We start from the raw sequence: 22,910 nt of genomic DNA, 5'->3' as shown, positions 1-22,910 counted from the left end.
GTTTCATAAAATGTATCGTTTGAAACGTATAATGCTTTAAAACTGTTTTTTTTATTTTTTATGTTTTTACCTCAGAAGGGATATCAACATTTAACTCAGCGAATGTCATTCGCGGTGTCAGTATTTGATGAACTTATAAAGACTTAGTTCCAGATTTGTCAATGGCTGAGGTATATTAACAAACGAATAAAACAGATTTGGCAAAATTCCAACTTTTTAAAAAAAGATCCCATATTCACCCAGGTTGTGAGAGGCTGAAGAAGAAGAAACCTCGCATGGAAGAAACCTCCCAGACCAAATAAATAATTCTGGTTCTGGCTCTGCGATTTTCAGGTTTATTACTCCCGCCAGGGAGTAACGCATTCGATCGTGTCCGTCCGTGTGTGTTCGTATGTTCGTGAACAAGATATCTGGAAACGTTCTGAACGGATTTGGATGAAAGTTGGTGGGATGATTGCCCTTGGGATAAGGAAGAATTGATTCGTTTTTGGTGAAGCTCAGGATATTATTCCGGATCCAAGAATTTTTTTTGGAAATTTTTTGGGGAATTTTTTTTTCTGTTTTTCTGCATTAAAGCTTTTATTCTTATTCTTAAATGAGGTTTTTCTCCTCTAATTCCGAGATATATCAAAATAAATTCTCTGGCAGTTATGGCTTACTTTCTTTTTCATTTATTGTTTTGGGGAGAGGGGATGTTAAACAAAACGTATTATTCCAACTAAACCCACGGCGGGAGTATGCGCAGGGCCGGCGCCAGACTATTTTGCGCCCTAGGCAAGGCCAGCTACTTGCATCCCCTCCCCCCACGCCCCCCCCCCCTCAATTTTTTTTGCCAACTTCGATTATTATTTCTCCCGTTTTCCTGACGATGATCAATCCATGCGCCCAACGACGAAATGGCGGCAGCGTGTTGAACATGCCGGATGTGACGTATGGAGAAGGCGCATGGGAGCCAGTGTTGCCACTCGGGTTTTTCGAATTTCACCAACCGGGTGCCTAAATTTCACCAAATTGAAGTAGATTTCACCAAATGCCAAGTTTTCATTGGATATCGACTGCTAAATGATAACAAACTTGTAAATATTGTTTACGATGCAAACTTTATTGACAAATGAACTGTCGAACAAACTTTTTTTAAACGAAAAGAGTTGCGTAAAGTTCGCAAAACGGCCTCATCATTTGCCGTGGTCTGACGTCACCGGCCCTTCCCTCCAATCAGCGCGCAGCCTGTTGGTAGGTCTTTTTCGCCATCCGCACCGATTGGCCGAATGTTTGCGCCTCCCTCACTGATTGGCCGAGGTGTCATTGGTCGCACTTCGATTGTCGGTGGCCAATCACTGTGGCCCGCTTCTTGTACGCCCCTCCCCCTTGTCAATCAAAGGTCCTGGGTACGGCTATTGCTTGCCTTGTACGATGTTTGCCTGCCATGGTGTTTTACTGGTGATGTGGCTGACTGCGGCCCCATCGGCGGTGCCCCGAACTGGCTTCCTGTTGGTTCTTAACTACTTAACATGCCCCACCCCCTCGTATTGTTGATATTTCACCAGATTTCGACCAATTTCGATTTATTTCACCAGATCACCAGACTCGGACCGATTTCACCCAATTGGGTGAAATTTCACCAAGAGTAGCAACGAAGATGGGAGCAGGATATGTCCGTTTCAAACAGGATGTGACGTATGCCACGAAGCGTACATGCTCACAATTAATCACTTACACTATTATGAACTATTATATTTTCCTTTTATATGTTTTTTGTTAAAACAATAATTTGTATAAAACTGTGACCTTTTAAGGTTCAGTAATGCGACCCTCTGATGTCTGCGCCCGAGGCGGCTGCCGAGTTGGCCTAATGGTAGCGCCGGCCCTGAGTATGCGCTCTACTGAGTGGTGTTCTAGTCCCCCATAGATCCAGGCAGATATGGAGGGGGGGGGGGTGGTTTCGAGAGTCCAGGGAGGCCAGATTGGAACTTTATGATGGGGGTTAATAGGAAGAGAGTCCAGCCCCATGTCCTTGGCGACCTTCATACAGGCTAGCCCGAGGGGAGGAGAAGTGAAGTTCTCACTAGGCCATTGATATTCCCAGCAATCTGAAAATATGGGTTTTCCAGGATGATTATCTCCAGATGAAATGGTTCTAGCACATTATTTCATTCTGGAAACTTCCCAACGAAGGGTCAAGGGCATTTCTCCTGCCTCCACCCGAAGTGCTGTCACTGGGCAGCTTATGAAAGGCTCTAAACAAACACGGAGAGCTTTAGACTGGATGCTCTCCAGTTTAAGGTGGTTACTCATGGACATATCTCCAAAGGCCTGACAGACATAATCCAGATGGGAGCGAATAAAAGCCTTATATAAAAGGAAGAGGCTCTCCCTATGTGCTCCCACTCAGTACCGGATAAGCACCACAATAAGTTTAGGTCCTTGGCACATTTAACAACCAACTTCTTAACAAGAGGGATCCATATTAATCCCTTATCGACAACAATTCCTAAAAAGGACACCTCATACGACGCATTGAGGGAAGTGCCGTTCACGACCATCAATATGTCCCCCAACCTTCTCTTACAGGAAAAAATGATAAATTTGGACTTATCTCCAGACAGCTTAAACCCCCAGACTTGGGCCCATTGCTCCACTAAACCGATATCGGTCTGAAGTGTTTTCCCGGCATGAGCCACGTTCTTACTGCGGGTCCACATAGCAATGTCATCCATAAACAAAAAGATCTTGCTGTGGAGACTGGAATGGGAAGCGACATCATTAATCACAATATTCAAGAGTGTTGGGCTCAGGCAGCTGCCCTGGAGAATCCCTTTATCCACATGAAAAACCAAGGAGAGGCTCATACCGACTCTAACCTGGAAGGATCTATGAGACAGAAAAGCCTAATCCACCTAAACATTCTGCCGATAATCCCAAGGTTATGAATCTTATGGAAGAGACCGTCTTTCCCAACGAAGTCATAAGCCTTATGGATATCAAGAAAAACCACCAGAAGTGACTCTTCCTAAACCTGATTAGACTCCTGATTATTCAAAGATTTCCTGGCCTTATCCTCCAGTGTTGTGATGTGAATCTGTGATCAAGAGCTGACCGTCCCTTTCCCTCTGTGGAATACCGTCCCTTTCCCTCTGTGGAATACCGTCCCTTTCCCTCTGTGGAATACCGTCCCTTTCTAAACCCGCACTGCCTTTTGTACAAGAGGTTGTTCTTTTCCAGGAAGTAAACCAAGCGATTATTTATGAACCATTTTCTGCATTAATTTGGAAACAACCGAAGTGAGGGGGATCGGATGGTATACGAGGATGGGGCTGCACCATCTTTCCCATTTTTAAGAATACGGTCGTGTCCTCAGGGTTGTGCCTGCATGTAATTGGAATTCGAGTGTGTCATTTTACAATTTATTTATTTATTTAATACTTTATTTTGTGGCGTGGAATTGTGGTATAATTATTTCTTGATTTGACTCATTTCGTGGACCATTTATCAGAACAAGACACTGCTGTGCATATATCATGTGATCTGTGTAAAACAGTAGTACGTGTTCCACAAAATAATAGTTCAATGGTGTTCGATGTGTCCGTCACCCTTTGCTGTGACATCCCTCATCTTTCAGCCAGGCAGGCTGCATCCTCTTCCCTCTCTTCAGGCCCAGATGGAATCCCAAGCTGGTCAAACACCTGGAATTAGTCTTTCAATCTTCACAAATCTCATTCTTCTGTTCTTCTGTTCGCTCGCGTCCTGATCCAATCGGTGTTGCAGCTCTTCCACGAGTCTCGACTCCGAGTACAAATTCTATTTTTCTAATTCTGTCGGTTGCAGAATTCAGAAATGTTTCATTTATTTATTTTCATATTATGTGAGAAACTTTTTGAAGTTAAAATGAAGCCACCTGTATTTACCTGTGACGTACTTGTGATTACCTGATGTTCTGTATTTTGGAACCAAACGTTGTGGTTGAAGTTGAACCACTCTTGTACTTTTATACTTCAGTGTAAACAGTTGTACGGGTTGTATGTTTTTATTCATCCATCTTTTAATCCCACCACCTCTGTTTGCTTTATCATCCAAACGACAACATTCTCTGTAATCCACGACATGCAAATTGGCTCAGCTTTGTTCGGATATCGAAACACAAACTATAATCAAGTACCATTGGAATCAAATATACATATATATATATATACGGATGAGGAACGGAACGGAAAGTTCAGCATTATATGTAATCTGTTATCCATTTAACATGCAGACGTGTTATCGATGCCACCGACTTGCTCCTGGTTACCATAAACCTTTTCCGATGTAGAAAATGACACCGTAAATAATGAGGCCCTGCACACACATGTGGAAAGCCTTCACCCTCGATGGGTTCCCATGAAGTCCACCTGTGCTGCTTGTTGTGTTCATCACTGGTGCAGCGGTGGTGCTTGTGCTCATCACTGGTGCAGCGGTGGTGCTTGTGTTCATCACTGGTGCAGCGGTGGTGCTTGTTGTGTTCATCACTGGTGCAGCGGTGGTGCTTGAGTTCATCACTGGTGCAGCGGTGGTGCTTGTGTTCATCGCTGGTGCAGCGGTGGTGCTTGTGTTCATCGCTGGTGCAGCGGTGGTGCTTGTGTTCATCGCTGGTGCAGCGGTGGTGCTTGTGTTCATCGCTGGTGCAGCGGTGGTGCTTGTGTTCATCACTGGTGCAGCGGTGGTGCTTGTGTTCATCACTGGTGCAGCGGTGGTGCTTGTGTTCATCGCTGGTGCAGCGGTGGTGCTTGTGTTCATCACTGGTGCAGCGGTGGTGCTTGTGCTCATCGCTGGTGCAGCGGTGGTGCTTGTGTTCATCACTGGTGCAGCGGTGGTGCTTGCGCAAGAGCAAGGATCTGTAAAAACAATAAGGAAAGGAAAGATTGGACTCAAAATGAGCATTGACGTTATTGTTCAGTCATTGTATTACGACAAAAGACGCGTCAAGGTGTTTCCTACACACAGGTGCTTCCCAAGTGAGTGCATGCCAGGTAATACAGTTCATGAGCAGATCCTTCGGAGGACATGCTGATTGCACTCACATGCAAATTTTCCAACGTTTTTCAGGATCTTGTGGTAAACTGGATATGTAAGGACATTAGGAATTCTATTGACGTTCAACAGTTTGGTTGTCTTGAGGGTTTGTCTGCAACTCATCGTTAACTTAAAATACTGGATGATATGTTTAAAGGAACTGATAAACTCTTGTCTGCAACTCATCGTTAACTTAAAATACTGGATGATATGTTTAAGGGAACTGATAAACTCTTGTCTGCAACTCATTGTTAACTTAAAATACTGGATGATATGTTTAAGGGAACTGATAAACTCTTGTCTGCAACTCATTGTTAACTTAAAATACTGGATGATATGTTTAAGGGAACTGATAAACTCTTGTCTGCAACTCATTGTTAACTTAAAATACTGGATGATATGTTTAACGGAACTGATAAACTCTTGTCTGCAACTCATTGTTAACTTAAAATACTGGATGATATGTTTAAGGGAACTGATAAACTCTTGTCGGCAACTCATTGTTAACTTAAAATACTGGATGATATGTTTAAGGGAACTGATAAAGTCTTGTCTGCAACTCATTGTTAACTTAAAATACTGGATGATATGTTTAAGGGAACTGATAAACTCTTGTCGGCAACTCATTGTTAACTTAAAATACTGGATGATATGTTTAAGGGAACTGATAAACTCTTGTCTGCAACTCATTGTTAACTTAAAATACTGGAAGATTTGTTTAAGGGAACTGATAAACTCTTGTCTGCAACTCATTGTTAACTTAAAATACTGGATGATATTTTTAACGGAACTGATAAACTCTTGTCTGCAACTCATTGTTAACTTAAAATACTGGAGGATTTGTTTAAGGGAACTGATAAACTCTTGTCTGCAACTCATTGTTAACTTAAAATACTGGATGATATGTTCAAGGGAACTGATAAACTCTTGTCTGCAACTCATTGTTAACTTAAAATACTGGAAGATTTGTTTAAGGGAACTGATAAACGCTTGTCTGCAACTCATTGTCAACTTAAAATACTGGATGATATGTTTAAGGGAACTGATAAACTCTTGTCTGCAACTCATTGTTAAATTAAAATACTAGAAGATTTGTTTAAGGGAACTGATAAACTCTTGTCTGCAACTCATTGTTAACTTAAAATACTGGAAGATTTGTTGAAGGGAACTGATAAACTCTTGTCGGCAACTCATTGTCAACTTAAAATACTGGAAGATATGTTTAAGGGAACTGATAAACTCTTGTCGGCAACTCATTGTTAACTTAAAATACTGGATGATATGTTTAAGGGAACTGATAAACTCTTGTCGGCAACTCATTGTTAACTTAAAATACTGGATGATATGTTTAAGGGAACTGATAAACTCTTGTCGGCAACTCATCGTTAACTTAAAATACTGGATGATATGTTTAAGGGAACTGATAAACTCTTGTCGGCAACTCATCGTTAACTTAAAATACTGGATGATATGTTTAAGGGAACTGATAAACTCTTGTCTGCAACTCATTGTTAACTTAAAATACTGGATGATTTGTTTAAGGGAACTGATAAACTCTTGTCGGCAACTCATCGTTAACTTAAAATACTGGATGATATGTTTAAGGGAACTGATAAACTCTTGTCTGCAACTCATTGTTAACTTAAAATACTGGAAGATTTGTTTAAGGGAACTGATAAACTCTTGTCGGCAACTCATTGTTAACTTAAAATACTGGAAGATTTGTTTAAGGGAACTGATAAACTCTTGTCTGCAACTCATTGTTAACTTAAAATACTGGATGATATGTTTAAGGGAACTGATAAACTCTTGTCTGCAACTCATTGTTAACTTAAAATACTGGATGATATGTTTAAGGGAACTGATAAACTCTTGTCGGCAACTCATTGTTAACTTAAAATACTGGATGATATGTTCAAGGGAACTGATAAACTCTTGTCTGCAACTCATTGTTAACTTAAAATACTGGATGATATGTTTAAGGGAACTGATAAACTCTTGTCGGCAACTCATTGTTAACTTAAAATACTGGATGATATGTTTAAGGGAACTGATAAACTCTTGTCGGCAACTCATTGTTAACTTAAAATACTGGATGATATGTTCAAGGGAACTGATAAACTCTTGTCTGCAACTCATTGTTAACTTAAAATACTGGAAGATTTGTTTAAGGGAACTGATAAACGCTTGTCTGCAACTCATTGTCAACTTAAAATACTGGATGATATGTTTAAGGGAACTGATAAACTCTTGTCTGCAACTCATTGTTAAATTAAAATACTAGAAGATTTGTTTAAGGGAACTGATAAACTCTTGTCTGCAACTCATTGTTAACTTAAAATACTGGAAGATTTGTTGAAGGGAACTGATAAACTCTTGTCGGCAACTCATTGTCAACTTAAAATACTGGAAGATATGTTTAAGGGAACTGATAAACTCTTGTCGGCAACTCATTGTTAACTTAAAATACTGGATGATATGTTTAAGGGAACTGATAAACTCTTGTCGGCAACTCATTGTTAACTTAAAATACTGGATGATATGTTTAAGGGAACTGATAAACTCTTGTCGGCAACTCATCGTTAACTTAAAATACTGGATGATATGTTTAAGGGAACTGATAAACTCTTGTCGGCAACTCATCGTTAACTTAAAATACTGGATGATATGTTTAAGGGAACTGATAAACTCTTGTCTGCAACTCATTGTTAACTTAAAATACTGGATGATTTGTTTAAGGGAACTGATAAACTCTTGTCGGCAACTCATCGTTAACTTAAAATACTGGATGATATGTTTAAGGGAACTGATAAACTCTTGTCTGCAACTCATTGTTAACTTAAAATACTGGAAGATTTGTTTAAGGGAACTGATAAACTCTTGTCGGCAACTCATTGTTAACTTAAAATACTGGAAGATTTGTTTAAGGGAACTGATAAACTCTTGTCTGCAACTCATTGTTAACTTAAAATACTGGATGATATGTTTAAGGGAACTGATAAACTCTTGTCTGCAACTCATTGTTAACTTAAAATACTGGATGATATGTTTAAGGGAACTGATAAACTCTTGTCGGCAACTCATTGTTAACTTAAAATACTGGATGATATGTTCAAGGGAACTGATAAACTCTTGTCTGCAACTCATTGTTAACTTAAAATACTGGATGATATGTTTAAGGGAACTGATAAACTCTTGTCGGCAACTCATTGTTAACTTAAAATACTGGATGATATGTTTAAGGGAACTGATAAACTCTTGTCTGCAACTCATTGTTAACTTAAAATACTGGATGATATGTTTAAGGGAACTGATAAACTCTTGTCGGCAACTCATTGTTAACTTAAAATACTCGAAGATTTGTTTAAGGGAACTGATAAACTCTTGTCTGCAACTCATTGTTAACTTAAAATACTGGATGATATGTTTAACGGAACTGATAAACTCTTGTCTGCAACTCATTGTAAACTTAAAATACTGGAGGATTTGTTTAAGGGAACTGATAAACTCTTGTCTGCAACTCATTGCTAACTTAAAATACTGGATGATATGTTTAAGGGAACTGATAAACTCTTGTCTGCAACTCATTGTTAACTTTAAATACTGGATGATATGTTTAAGGGAACTGATAAACTCTTGTCTGCAACTCATTGTTAACTTAAAATACTGGAAGATTTGTTTAAGGGAACTGATAAACTCTTGTCTGCAACTCATTGTTAACTTAAAATACTGGATGATATGTTTAAGGGAACTGATAAACTCTTGTCGGCAACTCATTGTTAACTTAAAATACTGGATGATATGTTTAAGGGAACTGATAAACTCTTGTCTGCAACTCATTGTTAACTTAAAATACTGGATGATATGTTTAAGGGAACTGATAAACTCTTGTCTGCAACTCATTGTTAACTTAAAATACTGGATGATATTTTTAACGGAACTGATAAACTCTTGTCTGCAACTCATTGTTAACTTAAAATACTGGAAGATTTGTTTAAGGGAACTGATAAACTCTTGTCTGCAACTCATTGTTAACTTAAAATACTGGATGATATGTTTAAGGGAACTGATAAACTCTTGTCGGCAACTCATTGTTAACTTAAAATACTGGATGATATGTTTAAGGGAACTGATAAAGTCTTGTCTGCAACTCATTGTTAACTTAAAATACTGGATGATATGTTTAAGGGAACTGATAAACTCTTGTCGGCAACTCATTGTTAACTTAAAATACTGGATGATATGTTTAAGGGAACTGATAAACTCTTGTCTGCAACTCATTGTTAACTTAAAATACTGGAAGATTTGTTTAAGGGAACTGATAAACTCTTGTCTGCAACTCATTGTTAACTTAAAATACTGGATGATATTTTTAACGGAACTGATAAACTCTTGTCTGCAACTCATTGTTAACTTAAAATACTGGAGGATTTGTTTAAGGGAACTGATAAACTCTTGTCTGCAACTCATTGTTAACTTAAAATACTGGATGATATGTTCAAGGGAACTGATAAACTCTTGTCTGCAACTCATTGTTAACTTAAAATACTGGAAGATTTGTTTAAGGGAACTGATAAACGCTTGTCTGCAACTCATTGTCAACTTAAAATACTGGATGATATGTTTAAGGGAACTGATAAACTCTTGTCTGCAACTCATCGTTAACTTAAAATACTGGAAGATTTGTTTAAGGGAACTGATAAACTCTTGTCTGCAACTCATCGTTAACTTAAAATACTGGATGATATGTTTAAGGGAACTGATAAACTCTTGTCGGCAACTCATTGTTAACTTAAAATACTGGAAGATTTGTTTAAGGGAACTGATAAACTCTTGTCTGCAACTCATTGTTAACTTAAAATACTGGATGATATTTTTAACGGAACTGATAAACTCTTGTCTGCAACTCATTGTTAACTTAAAATACTGGAGGATTTGTTTAAGGGAACTGATAAACTCTTGTCTGCAACTCATTGTTAACTAAAAATACTGGATGATATGTTTAAGGGAACTAATAAACTCTTGTCTGCAACTCATTGTTAAATTAAAATACTAGAAGATTTGTTTAAGGGAACTGATAAACTCTTGTCTGCAACTCATTGTTAACTTAAAATACTGGAAGATTTGTTGAAGGGAACTGATAAACTCTTGTCGGCAACTCATTGTCAACTTAAAATACTGGAAGATATGTTTAAGGGAACTGATAAACTCTTGTCGGCAACTCATCGTTAACTTAAAATACTGGATGATATGTTTAAGGGAACTGATAAACTCTTGTCTGCAACTCATTGTTAACTTAAAATACTGGAAGATTTGTTTAAGGGAACTGATAAACTCTTGTCGGCAACTCATTGTTAACTTAAAATACTGGAAGATTTGTTTAAGGGAACTGATAAACTCTTGTCTGCAACTCATTGTTAACTTAAAATACTGGATGATATGTTTAAGGGAACTGATAAACTCTTGTCTGCAACTCATTGTTAACTTAAAATACTGGATGATATGTTTAAGGGAACTGATAAACTCTTGTCGGCAACTCATTGTTAACTTAAAATACTGGATGATATGTTCAAGGGAACTGATAAACTCTTGTCTGCAACTCATTGTTAACTTAAAATACTGGATGATATGTTTAAGGGAACTGATAAACTCTTGTCGGCAACTCATTGTTAACTTAAAATACTGGATGATATGTTTAAGGGAACTGATAAACTCTTGTCTGCAACTCATTGTTAACTTAAAATACTGGATGATATGTTTAAGGGAACTGATAAACTCTTGTCGGCAACTCATTGTTAACTTAAAATACTCGAAGATTTGTTTAAGGGAACTGATAAACTCTTGTCTGCAACTCATTGTTAACTTAAAATACTGGATGATATGTTTAACGGAACTGATAAACTCTTGTCTGCAACTCATTGTAAACTTAAAATACTGGAGGATTTGTTTAAGGGAACTGATAAACTCTTGTCTGCAACTCATTGCTAACTTAAAATACTGGATGATATGTTTAAGGGAACTGATAAACTCTTGTCTGCAACTCATTGTTAACTTTAAATACTGGATGATATGTTTAAGGGAACTGATAAACTCTTGTCTGCAACTCATTGTTAACTTAAAATACTGGAAGATTTGTTTAAGGGAACTGATAAACTCTTGTCTGCAACTCATTGTTAACTTAAAATACTGGATGATATGTTTAAGGGAACTGATAAACTCTTGTCGGCAACTCATTGTTAACTTAAAATACTGGATGATATGTTTAAGGGAACTGATAAACTCTTGTCTGCAACTCATTGTTAACTTAAAATACTGGATGATATGTTTAAGGGAACTGATAAACTCTTGTCGGCAACTCATTGTTAACTTAAAATACTGGATGATATGTTTAAGGGAACTGATAAACTCTTGTCTGCAACTCATTGTTAACTTAAAATACTGGATGATATGTTTAAGGGAACTGATAAAGTCTTGTCTCCAACTCATTGTTAACTTAAAATACTGGAAGATTTGTTTAAGGGAACTGATAAACTCTTGTCTGCAACTCATTGTTAACTTAAAATACTGGATGATATGTTTAAGGGAACTGATAAACTCTTGTCGGCAACTCATTGTTAACTTAAAATACTGGATGATATGTTCAAGGGAACTGATAAACTCTTGTCTGCAACTCATTGTTAACTTAAAATACTGGAAGATTTGTTTAAGGGAACTGATAAACTCTTGTCTGCAACTCATTGTTAACTTAAAATACTGGATGATATGTTTAAGGGAACTGATAAACTCTTGTCGGCAACTCATTGTTAACTTAAAATACTGGATGATATGTTTAAGGGAACTGATAAACTCTTGTCTGCAACTCATTGTTAACTTAAAATACTGGATGATATGTTTAAGGGAACTGATAAACTCTTGTCGGCAACTCATTGTTAACTTAAAATACTGGATGATATGTTTAAGGGAACTGATAAACTCTTGTCTGCAACTCATTGTTAACTTAAAATACTGGATGATATGTTTAAGGGAACTGATAAAGTCTTGTCTCCAACTCATTGTTAACTTAAAATACTGGAAGATTTGTTTAAGGGAACTGATAAACTCTTGTCTGCAACTCATTGTTAACTTAAAATACTGGATGATATGTTTAAGGGAACTGATAAACTCTTGTCGGCAACTCATTGTTAACTTAAAATGCTGGATGATATGTTCAAGGGAACTGATAAACTCTTGTCTGCAACTCATTGTTAACTTAAAATACTGGAAGATTTGTTTAAGGGAACTGATAAACTCTTGTCTGCAACTCATTGTCAACTTAAAATACTGGATGATATGTTTAAGGGAACTGATAAACTCTTGTCGGCAACTCATTGTTAACTGAAAATACTGGATGATATGATTAAGGGAACTGATAAACTTGTCGGCAACTCATTGTTAACTTAAAATACTGGAAGATTTGTTTAAGGGAACTGATAAACTCTTGTCTGCAACTCATTGTTAACTTAAAATACTGGATGATATGTTGAACGGAACTGATAAAGTCTTGTCTGCAACTCATTGTTAACTTAAAATACTGGAGGATTTGTTTAAGGGAACTGATAAACTCTTGTCTGCAACTCATTGTTAACTTAAAATACTGGATGATATGTTTAAGGGAACTGATAAACTCTTGTCTGCAACTCATTGTTAACTTAAAATACTGGAAGATTTGTTTAAGGGAACTGATAAACTCTTGTCTGCAACTCATTGTTAACTTAAAATACTGGATGATATGTTTAAGGGAACTGATAAACTCTTGTCGGCAACTCATTGTTAACTTAAAATACTGGATGATATGTTTAAGGTAACTGATAAACTCTTGTCTGCAACTCATTGTTAACTTAAAATACTGGATGATATGTTTAAGGGAACTGATAAACTCTTGTCGGCAACTCATTGTTAACTTAAAATACTGTATGATATGTTTAAGGGAACTGATAAACTCTTGTCTGCAACTCATTGTTAACTTAAAATACTGGATGATATGTTTAAGGGAACTGATAAACTCTTGTCTGCAACTCATTGTTAACTTAAAATACTGGATGATATTTTTAACGGAACTGATAAACTCTTGTCTGCAACTCATTGTTAACTTAAAATACTGGAAGATTTGTTTAAGGGAACTGATAAACTCTTGTCTGCAACTCATTGTTAACTTAAAATACTGGATGATATGTTTAAGGGAACTGATAAACTCTTGTCGGCAACTCATTGTTAACTTAAAATACTGGATGATATGTTTAAGGGAACTGATAAAGTCTTGTCTGCAACTCATTGTTAACTTAAAATACTGGATGATATGTTTAAGGGAACTGATAAACTCTTGTCGGCAACTCATTGTTAACTTAAAATACTGGATGATATGTTTAAGGGAACTGATAAACTCTTGTCTGCAACTCATTGTTAACTTAAAATACTGGAAGATTTGTTTAAGGGAACTGATAAACTCTTGTCTGCAACTCATTGTTAACTTAAAATACTGGATGATATTTTTAACGGAACTGATAAACTCTTGTCTGCAACTCATTGTTAACTTAAAATACTGGAGGATTTGTTTAAGGGAACTGATAAACTCTTGTCTGCAACTCATTGTTAACTAAAAATACTGGATGATATGTTTAAGGGAACTAATAAACTCTTGTCTGCAACTCATTGTTAAATTAAAATACTAGAAGATTTGTTTAAGGGAACTGATAAACTCTTGTCTGCAACTCATTGTTAACTTAAAATACTGGAAGATTTGTTTAAGGGAACTGATAAACTCTTGTCGGCAACTCATTGTCAACTTAAAATACTGGAAGATATGTTTAAGGGAACTGATAAACTCTTGTCGGCAACTCATTGTTAACTTAAAATACTGGATGATATGTTTAAGGGAACTGATAAACTTGTCTGCAACTCATTGTTAACATTAAAATACTGGAAGATTTGTTTAAGGGAACTGATAAACTCTTGTCGGCAACTCATTGTTAACTTAAAATACTGGATGATATGTTCAAGGGAACTGATAAACTCTTGTCTACAACTCATTGTTAACTTAAAATACTGGATGATATGTTTAAGGGAACTGATAAACTCTTGTCGGCAACTCATTGTTAACTTAAAATACTGGATGATATGTTTAAGGGAACTGATAAACTCTTGTCTGCAACTCATTGTTAACTTAAAATACTGGATGATATGTTTAAGGGAACTGATAAACTCTTGTCGGCAACTCATTGTTAACTTAAAATACTGGAAGATTTGTTTAAGGGAACTGATAAACTCTTGTCTGCAACTCATTGTTAACTTAAAATACTGGATGATATGTTTAACGGAACTGATAAACTCTTGTCTGCAACTCATTGTTAACTTAAAATACTGGAGGATTTGTTTAAGGGAACTGATAAACTCTTGTCTGCAACTCATTGCTAACTTAAAATACTGGATGATATGTTTAAGGGAACTGATAAACTCTTGTCTGCAACTCATTGTTAACTTAAAATACTGGATGATATGTTTAAGGGAACTGATAAACTCTTGTCTGCAACTCATTGTTAACTTTAAATACTGGATGATATGTTAAAGGGAACTGATAAACTCTTGTCTGCAACTCATTGTTAACTTAAAATACTGGAAGATTTGTTTAAGGGTACTGATAAACTCTTGTCTGCAACTCATTGTTAACTTAAAATACTGGATGATATGTTTAAGGGAACTGATAAACTCTTGTCGGCAACTCATTGTTAACTTAAAATACTGGATGATATGTTTAAGGGAACTCATAAACTCTTGTCTGCAACTCATTGTTAACTTAAAATACTGGATGATATGTTTAAGGGAACTGATAAACTCTTGTCTGCAACTCATTGTTAACTTAAAATACTGGATGATATGTTTAAGGGAACTGATAAACTCTTGTCTGCAACTCATTGTTAACTTAAAATACTGGATGATATGTTTAAGGGAACTGATAAAGTCTTGTCTCCAACTCATTGTTAACTTAAAATACTGGAAGATTTGTTTAAGGGAACTGATAAACTCTTGTCTGCAACTCATTGTTAACTTAAAATACTGGATGATATGTTTAAGGGAACTGATAAACTCTTGTCGGCAACTCATTGTTAACTTAAAATACTGGATGATATGCTTAAGGGAACTGATAAACTCTTGTCTGCAACTCATTGTTAACTTAAAATACTGGATGATATGTTTAAGGGAACTGATAAACTCTTGTCGGCAACTCATTGTTAACTGAAAATACTGGATGATATGATTAAGGGAACTGATAAACTTGTCGGCAACTCATTGTTAACTTAAAATACTGTAAGATTTGTTTAAGGGAACTGATAAACTCTTGTCTGCAACTCATTGTTAACTTAAAATACTGGATGATATGTTTAACGGAACTGATAAAGTCTTGTCTGCAACTCATTGTTAACTTAAAATACTGGAGGATTTGTTAAAGGGAACTGATAAACTCTTGTCTGCAACTCATTGTTAACTTAAAATACTGGATGATATGTTTAAGGGAACTGATAAACTCTTGTCTGCAACTCATTGTTAACTTAAAATACTGGATGATATGTTGAAGGGAACTGATAAACTCTTGTCGGCAACTCATTGTTAACTTAAAATACTGGATGATATGTTTAAGGGAACTGATAAACTCTTGTCTGCAACTCATTGTTAACTGAAAATACTGGAAGATTTGTTTAAGGGAACTGATAAACTCTTGTCTGCAACTCATTGTTAACTGAAAATACTGGAAGATATGTTTAAGGGAACTGATAAACTCTTGTCTGCAACTCATTGTTAACTTAAAATACTGGAAGATATGTTTAAGGGAACTGATAAACTCTTGTCTGCAACTCATTGTTAACTTAAAATACTGGATGATATGTTTAAGGGAACTGATAAACTCCAACATCCCCCAGTTCTGGGAGCTGCTGACTTCTCTGAAGCATTTGATCGTGTAAGCCACCAGATCGTTGTTGATAATCTTGGTGTTAGACCATCTATTATCCCATGGATTTGTAGGTTTTTTTCATCTCCGACAACTCGAGCTGCACAGGAGAACGTGGAAGTTTCCACATGGGAAATAACCAATGCTGGGGTTCCTCAAGGCACAAAAATTGGTCCCGTTGCTTTCTCAGCCATGATAAATGACTTTCTTTCAGGTTATCTTAGCTATGATAAATGGCTTTGTTTCTGGTTATCTTGGCCATGATAAATGGCTTTGTTTCTGGTTATCTTAGGTATGATAAATGGCTTTGTTTCTGGTTATCTTAGCTATGATAAATGGCTTTGTTTCTGGTTATCTTGGCCATGATAAATGACTTTCTTTCAGGTTATCTTAGCTATGATAAATGGCTTTGTTTCTGGTTATCTTGGCCATGATAAATGGCTTTGTTTCTGGTTATCTTAGCTGTGATAAATGGCTTTGTTTCTGGTTATCTTAGCTATGATAAATGGCTTTGTTTCTGGTTATCTTGGCCATGATAAATGGCTTTGTTTCTGGTTATCTTAGCTATGATAAATGGCTTTGTTTGTGGTTATCTTAGCTATGATAAATGGCTTTGTTTCTGGTTATCTTGGCCATGATAAATGGCTTTGTTTCTGGTTATCTTGGCCATGATAAATGGCTTTGTTTCTGGTTATCTTGGCTATGATAAATGGCTTTGTTTCTGGTTATCTTAGCTATGATAAATGGCTTTGTTTCTGGTTATCTTGGCCATGATAAATGGCTTTGTTTCTGGTTATCTTGGCTATGATAAATGGCTTTGTTTGTGGGTATCTTAGCTATGATAAATCACTTTGTTTCTGGTTATCTTGGCTATGATAAATCACTTTGTTTCTGGTTATCTTAGCTATGATAAATCGCTTTGTTTCTGGTTATCTTAGCTATGATAAATCACTTTGTTTCTGCTTATCTTAGCTATGATAAATCACTTTGTTTCCGGTTTTCTTGGCCATGATAAATGACTGTTTCTGGTTATCTTAACAATGATAAATCACTTTGTTTGTGGTTATCTTAGCCATGATAAATGACTGTTTCTGGTTATCTTAGCCATGATAAATGACTTTGTTTCTGGTTATCTTAGCCATGATAAATGACTTTGTTTCTGGTTATCTTAGCCATGATAAGTGACTTTGTTTCTGGTTATCTTAGCCATGATAAATGACTTTGTTTCTGGTTATCTTAGCCATGATAAATCACTTTGTTTCTGGTTATCTTAGCCATGATAAATGACTGTTTCTGGTTATCTTAGCAATGATAAATCACTTTGTTTCTGGTAATCTTAACAATGATAAATCACTTTGTTTGTGGTTATCTTAGCCATGATAAATGACTGTTTCTGGTTATCTTAGTCATGATAAATGACTGTTTCTGGTTATCTTAGCCATGATAAATGACTTTGTTTCTGGTTATCTTAGCCATGATAAATCACTTTGTTTCTGGTTATCTTAGCCATGATAAATCACTTTGTTTCTGGTTATCTTAGCCATGATAAATCACTTTGTTTCTGGTTATCTTAGCCATGATAAATGAGTTTGTTTCCAGTTATCTTAACAATGATAAATGACTTTGTTTCTGGTTCTCTTAGCCATGATAAATGGCTTTGTTTCTGCTTTTCTTAGCCATGATAAATGAGTTTGTTTCCAGTTATCTTAACAATGATAAATGACTTTGTTTCTGGTTCTCTTAGCCATGATAAATGACTTTGTTTCTGGTTATCTTAGCCATGAAAAATGACTTTGTTTCTTGTTATCTTAGCCATGATAAATGACTTTCTTTCTGGTTATCTTAGCCATGATAAATGACTTTGTTTCTGGTTATCTTAGCCATGATAAATGACTCTCTTTCTGGTTATCTTAGCCATGATAAATGACTTTGTTTCTGGTTATCTTAGCCATGATAAATCACTTTGTTTCTGTTAATCTTAACAATGATAAATCACTTTGTTTGTGGTTATCTTAGCCATGATAAATGACTGTTTCTGGTTATCTTAGTCATGATAAATGACTGTTTCTGGTTATCTTAGCCATGATAAATGACTGTTTCTGGTTATCTTAGCCATGATAAATCACTTTGTTTCCAGTTATCTTAACAATGATAAATGGCTTTGTTTCTGGTTATCTTAGCCATGATAAATGAGTTTGTTTCCAGTTATCTTAACAATGATAAATGACTTTCTTTCTGGTTATCTTAGCCATGATAAATGACTTTGTTTCTGGTTATCTTAGCCATGATAAATCACTTTGTTTCTGGTAATCTTAACAATGATAAATCACTTTGTTTGTGGTTATCTAACCATGATAAATGACTGTTTCTGGTTATCTTAGTCATGATAAATGACTGTTTCTGGTTATCTTAGCCATGATAAATGACTGTTTCTGGTTATCTTAGCCATGATAAATCACTTTGTTTCCAGTTATCTTAACAATGATAAATGGCTTTGTTTCTGGTTCTCTTAGCCATGATAAATGACTTTGTTTCTGCTTTTCTTAGCCATGATAAATGAGTTTGTTTCCAGTTATCTTAACAATGATAAATGGCTTTGTTTCCGGTTATCTTAGCCATGATAAATGACTTTGTTTCTGGTTATCTTAGCCATGATAAATGAGTTTGTTTCCAGTTATCTTAACAATGATAAATGACTTTGTTTCTGGTTCTCTTAGCCATGATAAATGACTTTGTTTCTGGTTATCTTAGCCATGAAAAATGACTTTGTTTCTTGTTATCTTAGCCATGATAAATGACTTTCTTTCTGGTTATCTTAGCCATGATAAATGACTTTGTTTCCGGTTATCGTAGCCATGATAAATGACTTTGTTTCCGGTTATCTTAGCCATGATAGATGACTTTGTTTCTGGTAATCTTAACAATGATAAATCACTTTGTTTGTGGTTATCTTAGTCATGATAAATGACTGTTTCTGGTTATCTTAGCCATGATAAATGACTGTTTCTGGTTATCTTAGCCATGATAAATCACTTTGTTTCTGGTTATCTTAGCCATGATAAATCACTTTGTTTCTGGTTATCTTAGCCATGATAAATGAGTTTGCTTCCAGTTATCTTAACAATGATAAATGGCTTTGTTTCTGTTTCTCTTAGCCATGATAAATGGCTTTGTTTCTGCTTTTCTTAGCCATGATAAATGAGTTTGTTTCCAGTTATCTTAACAATGATAAATGACTTTGTTTCTGGTTCTCTTAGCCATGATAAATGACTTTGTTTCTGGTTATCTTAGCCATGAAAAATGACTTTGTTTCTTGTTATCTTAGCCATGATAAATGACTTTCTTTCTGGTTATCTTAGCCATGATAAATGACTTTGTTTCCGGTTATCTTAGCCATGATAAATGACTTTGTTTCCGGTTATCTTAGCCATGATAGATGACTTTGTTTCTGGTAATCTTAACAATGATAAATGACTTTGTTTCTGGTTCTCTTAGCCATGATAAATGACTTTGTTTCTGGTTATCTTAGTCATGATAAATGACTGTTTCTGGTTATCTTAGCCATGATAAATGACTGTTTCTGGTTATCTTAGCCATGATAAATCACTTTGTTTCTGGTTATCTTAGCCATGATAAATCACTTTGTTTCTGGTTATCTTAGCCATGATAAATGAGTTTGTTTCCAGTTATCTTAACAATGATAAATGACTTTGTTTCTGGTTCTCTTTGCCATGATAAATGGCTTTGTTTCTGCTTTTCTTAGCCATGATAAATGACTTTGTTTCCGGTTATCTTAGCCATGATAAATGACTTTGTTTCCGGTTATCTTAGCCATGATAAATGAGTTTGTTTCCAGTTATCTTAACAATGATAAATGGCTTTGTTTCTGGTTATCTTAGCCATGATAAATGACTTTGTTTCTGGTTATCTTAGCCATGATGAATGGCTTTGTTTGTGGGTATCTTAGCTATGATAAATCACTTTGTTTCTGGTTATCTTGGCTATGATAAATCACTTTGTTTCTGGTTATCTAAGCTATGATAATTCACTTTGTTTCTGGTTATCTTGGCTATGATAAATCACTTTGTTTCTGGTTATCTTAGCCATGATAAATGACTTTGTTTCTGCTTTTCTTAGCCATGATAAATGAGTTTGTTTCCAGTTATCTTAACAATGATAAATGGCTTTGTTTCTGGTTCTCTTAGCCATGATAAATGACTTTGTTTCTGCTTTTCTTAGCCATGATAAATGAGTTTGTTTCCAGTTATCTTAACAATGATAAATGACTTTGTTTCTGGTTCTCTTAGCCATGATAAATGACTTTGTTTCTGGTTATCTTAGCCATGAAAAATGACTTTGTTTCTTGTTATCTTAGCCATGATAAATGACTTTGTTTCCGGTTATCTTAGCCATGATAAATGACTTTGTTTCCGGTTATCTTAGCCATGATAGATGAGTTTGTTTCCAGTTATCTTAACAATGATAAATGACTTTGTTTCTGGTTATCTTAGCCATGATAAATGACTTTGTTTCCGGTTATCTTAGCCATGATAAATGAGTTTGTTTCCAGTTATCTTAACAATGATAAATGACTTTGTTTCTGGTTATCTTAGCCATGATATATGACTTTGTTTCCGGTTATCTTAGCCATGATAAATGACTTTGTTTCCGGTTATCTTAGCCATGATAAATGAGTTTGTTTCCAGTTATCTTAACAATGATAAATGACTTTGTTTCTGGTTATCTTAGCCATGATAAATGACTTTGTTTCCGGTTATCTTAGCCATGATAAATGACTTTGTTTCCGGTTATCTTAGCCATGATAAATGGCTTTGTTTGTGGGTATCTTAGCTATGTCAAATCACTTTGTTTCTGGTTATCTTGGCTATGATAAATCACTTTGTTTCTGGTTATCTTAGCTATGATAAATCACTTTGTTTCTGGTTATCTTAGCTATGATAAATCACTTTGTTTCTGCTTATCTTAGCTATGATAAATCACTTTGTTTCTGCTTTTCTTAGCCATGATAAATGAGTTTGTTTCTGGTTATCTTAGCCATGATAAATGAGTTTGTTTCCAGTTATCTTAACAATGATAAATGGCTTTGTTTCTGGTTCTCTTAGCCATGATAAATGAGTTTGTTTCCAGTTATCTTAGCCATGATAAATGAGTTTGTTTCCAGTTATCTTAGCCATGATAAATGAGTTTGTTTCCAGTTATCTTAGCCATGATAAATGACTTTGTTTCTGGTTATCTTAGCCATGATAAATGAGTTTGTTTCCAGTTATCTTAACAATGATAAATGGCTTTGTTTCTGGTTCTCTTAGCCATGATAAATGACTTTGTTTCTGCTTTTCTTAGCCATGATAAATGAGTTTGTTTCCAGTTATCTTAACAATGATAAATGGCTTTGTTTCTGGTTCTCTTAGCCATGATAAATGACTTTGTTTCTGCTTTTGTTAGCCATGATAAATGAGTTTGTTTCCAGTTATCTTAACAATGATAAATGACTTTGTTTCTGGTTCTCTTAGCCATGATAAATGACTTTGTTTCTGGTTATCTTAGCCATGAAAAATGACTTTGTTTCTTGTTATCTTAGCCATGATAAATGACTTTGTTTCCGGTTATCTTAGCCATGATAAATGACTTTGTTTCCGGTTATCTTAGCCATGATAGATGAGTTTGTTTCCAGTTATCTTAACAATGATAAATGACTTTGTTTCTGGTTATCTTAGCCATGATAAATGACTTTGTTTCCGGTTATCTTAGCCATGATAAATGAGTGTTTCCAGTTATCTTAACAATGATAAATGACTTTGTTTCTGGTTATCTTAGCCATGATAAATGAGTTTGCTTCCAGTTATCTTAACAATGATAAATGGCTTTGTTTCTGTTTCTCTTAGCCATGATAAATGGCTTTGTTTCTGCTTTTCTTAGCCATGATAAATGAGTTTGTTTCCAGTTATCTTAACAATGATAAATGACTTTGTTTCTGGTTCTCTTAGCCATGATAAATGACTTTGTTTCTGGTTATCTTAGCCATGAAAAATGACTTTGTTTCTTGTTATCTTAGCCATGATAAATGACTTTCTTTCTGGTTATCTTAGCCATGATAAATGACTTTGTTTCCGGTTATCTTAGCCATGATAAATGACTTTGTTTCCGGTTATCTTAGCCATGATAGATGACTTTGTTTCTGGTAATCTTAACAATGATAAATGACTTTGTTTCTGGTTCTCTTAGCCATGATAAATGACTTTGTTTCTGGTTATCTTAGTCATGATAAATGACTGTTTCTGGTTATCTTAGCCATGATAAATGACTGTTTCTGGTTATCTTAGCCATGATAAATCACTTTGTTTCTGGTTATCTTAGCCATGATAAATCACTTTGTTTCTGGTTATCTTAGCCATGATAAATGACTTTGTTTCCGGTTATCTTAGCCATGATAAATGAGTTTGTTTCCAGTTATCTTAACAATGATAAATGGCTTTGTTTCTGGTTATCTTAGCCATGATAAATGACTTTGTTTCTGGTTATCTTAGCCATGATGAATGGCTTTGTTTGTGGGTATCTTAGCTATGATAAATCACTTTGTTTCTGGTTATCTTGGCTATGATAAATCACTTTGTTTCTGGTTATCTAAGCTATGATAAATCACTTTGTTTCTGGTTATCTTGGCTATGATAAATCACTTTGTTTCTGGTTATCTTAGCCATGATAAATGACTTTGTTTCTGCTTTTCTTAGCCATGATAAATGAGTTTGTTTCCAGTTATCTTAACAATGATAAATGGCTTTGTTTCTGGTTCTCTTAGCCATGATAAATGACTTTGTTTCTGCTTTTCTTAGCCATGATAAATGAGTTTGTTTCCAGTTAT

General features: G+C 35.4%; 1 protein-coding gene across 1 annotated transcript in view; it reads right to left on the bottom strand.

The window, feature by feature from the left end:
- Positions 1–4,005: 4,005 nt before the first annotated feature.
- LOC137428762 (chitinase-3-like protein 1) overlaps positions 4,006–22,910 on the bottom strand; it is a 218,380-nt gene continuing 199,475 nt past the window's right edge. Inside the window, exon 12 of the mRNA XM_068118658.2 lies at positions 4,006–4,871. Coding sequence (XP_067974759.2) covers positions 4,285–4,871 — 587 coding nt within the window. The 3' untranslated portion in view covers positions 4,006–4,284. The remainder of the gene's footprint in view (positions 4,872–22,910) is intronic.

The sequence above is a fragment of the Myxine glutinosa genome, chromosome 5, assembly GCF_964187855.1.
Source record: "Myxine glutinosa chromosome 5, kmMyxGlut1.1, whole genome shotgun sequence".
Classification (NCBI taxonomy): domain Eukaryota; kingdom Metazoa; phylum Chordata; class Myxini; order Myxiniformes; family Myxinidae; genus Myxine; species Myxine glutinosa.
This window is presented reverse-complemented; position numbering and strand designations above follow the sequence as displayed.